Source organism: Fopius arisanus, unplaced genomic scaffold (assembly GCF_000806365.1).
Source record: "Fopius arisanus strain USDA-PBARC FA_bdor unplaced genomic scaffold, ASM80636v1 scaffold00404, whole genome shotgun sequence".
In the NCBI taxonomy this organism is placed as follows: Eukaryota; Metazoa; Arthropoda; class Insecta; order Hymenoptera; family Braconidae; genus Fopius; species Fopius arisanus.
Genome location: NW_011888143.1, coordinates 12,863 through 14,876, shown reverse-complemented (window position 1 = coordinate 14,876; position 2,014 = coordinate 12,863). Strand labels below are relative to the sequence as shown.

General features: G+C 49.7%; 1 protein-coding gene across 1 annotated transcript; it reads left to right on the top strand.

Moving 5' to 3' along the window:
* The first annotated feature begins 861 nt into the window (after nt 1-861).
* On the top strand, nt 862-1,488 carry LOC105272910 (uncharacterized). Its single transcript, XM_011315144.1, has one exon. It carries the CDS (start codon nt 862-864, stop codon nt 1,486-1,488), a length of 627 nt encoding a protein of 208 aa, XP_011313446.1.
* Nucleotides 1,489-2,014: the final 526 nt, after the last annotated feature.

Sequence of the window (2,014 nt, the reverse complement as noted above, 5' to 3'; positions counted from 1 at the left end):
GGCGGGCACTAGGGGCCCAGCTTAAGGACGAGAGTGGCTCCAGGTTGGTAAACGACTGCACAGAGTTGATGAATCAAGTTGCAACTTGCAACAAATTAAAGGTGTCCTGGATACTAGGTCACGCCGGCATACTTGGCAATGAAAAAGCCGATATGCTGGCCAAACTGGGATGCCGGGCAATGGCGTTGGTGAATGAAGACCACGTTGGCGTTCATTCCGACTATATAAAGGAAATAATCCAAAAACGCGCGGACAGGGGAGTGGTGGAGAGATGGAGCTCAGGGTTGGGTGCCAGACACACCAGATCCCTTCTCCGGGTACCCTCCAGGAAACTGGCTGACGAACTCCTGTCCCTGAGCAGGGTAAAGCTGCGCGCCCGACTAGGGCTTATCACGGGATACTGGCCGTTAGCTGCCGACCTGGCGAGAATCGGCAAGGAAGATGATCCTCTTTGACCGAGATGCGGTTTGGTGGAGGAGGACCCCCACCATCTCAGTACAAAATGCAGTGGTCTTAATGAGCTCCGTTTGGATATCTTTGAGACAACTTGCCTTAAAGACCTTTATGTCGCCAGGGACGGCTTCAAGGGACTCTACGAATTCGCACGTGGGGCACAGATGCTGACACCTCTCGACTAGACTGCTGCCACAGGCAGAGCGCAAAATGGCCGCAAGGCTAATTATGCACTCCTCTTTTCGAGGACCGTCTACAGTTAATAATAATTCAATAATATGTCGCTACTGCTATCATTTTGCTGCTGAACTTTGCTGTTTTCTCTTGCTTTTTTTATTTTTTCCATTTCGCTCTTCGTTCAGCAATTTTTTTTAAATGGCAACTATCGATGCAGTAATTTCTCTGCAAATGACACGTGCAGCCTTCATAGAAGGCATTTTTAAGGAGACCAATGAGGAGAACATTAAGCAGCTCGGCGTGACTGCTCTCGACTCGAAGCTGATTATGCTCGAGAACTATTGGGCTAAGCTGGAAGCTTCTCATGAGAAACTAGTTTCTCAAAAAATCGAGAACTTGACCTCTCTCGATTATTCTAATCGTCAGGTCTTTGATTCAGCTCTTAAGATTTTCGCCTCTGCTAAGGTGGCGCTGCTGCAGCTCTTGGAGAAGAAAGGCGCTCCAAACCTAAACCAGTCACTATGTGGGACTGGAGAAGCTCAATCGTCCAGCTCAACTAGACGTGCTCTGCCTGAGATCGCATTGCCAAAATTCTCAGGGATTTACCAGGAGTGGAGGCCATGGAGAGATCTTTTTCAATCGCTGGTCGGCAACCATCAAGACATTCCAGGGATCGAGAGAATGCATTACCTCCGCCTCTGTCTCTCTGGTGAACCTCTTAAGCTCATCTCCAACTTGCCAGTTTCTGAGAATTCTTTCCGTATTGCCTGGAGAACTCTAGTGGATCGCTATGAGAATAAGCGTTTACTCATTGCAGCTCATCTTGACCAGCTGTTAAATCCAGCGCAAATGAAATAGCACAGCGCCTCAGACCTAAATCTCTTGACCAGCTCGATATCCGAAGCTCTCAGCGCTCTCAAAGCTCTGGATCAGACAATTAATCATTGGGGTCCAGTAGTAGTTCACGTCCTCACTCGTCGGCTATCGAGTAAGCTCCGGGAAGCATGGGCAACCAAGATCGGCGCCTCTACTGAACACCCTTCACTTGACCATCTCCTTGATTTCCTCCAAGGTCGCTCTCGAGCTATGGAGACACTGGAGGTTGGATCATTTTCGCTGTCTTCCAGCAATGCAGCTCCCTCTCCTCAGCCCAGAGTACAAACTCGGTCCATGACTAAGAACATCGCCAAGGTCAACCAAGTCTCAGCCTCTCGTCCTTCTCAGCAGACAGCTCAGAAAGTCTCAAGGTCCAGCTCCAGGGAAGCACAGCATCCGAGTCTGCCAGACACCTCGCACATGCAGAACGTGGCAGGAGAAGCATCACACTCTTCTCCATCTTGATCGCTCTCGTCGTCCAGTTCAGACTCGACCTTCTGCTCAAGCA

What these genes read in the sequence shown, in the direction of transcription:
- LOC105272910 (XM_011315144.1), top strand. Translation starts at nt 862, where the DNA reads ATGACACGTGCAGCCTTCATAGAAGGCATTTTTAAGGAGACCAATGAG.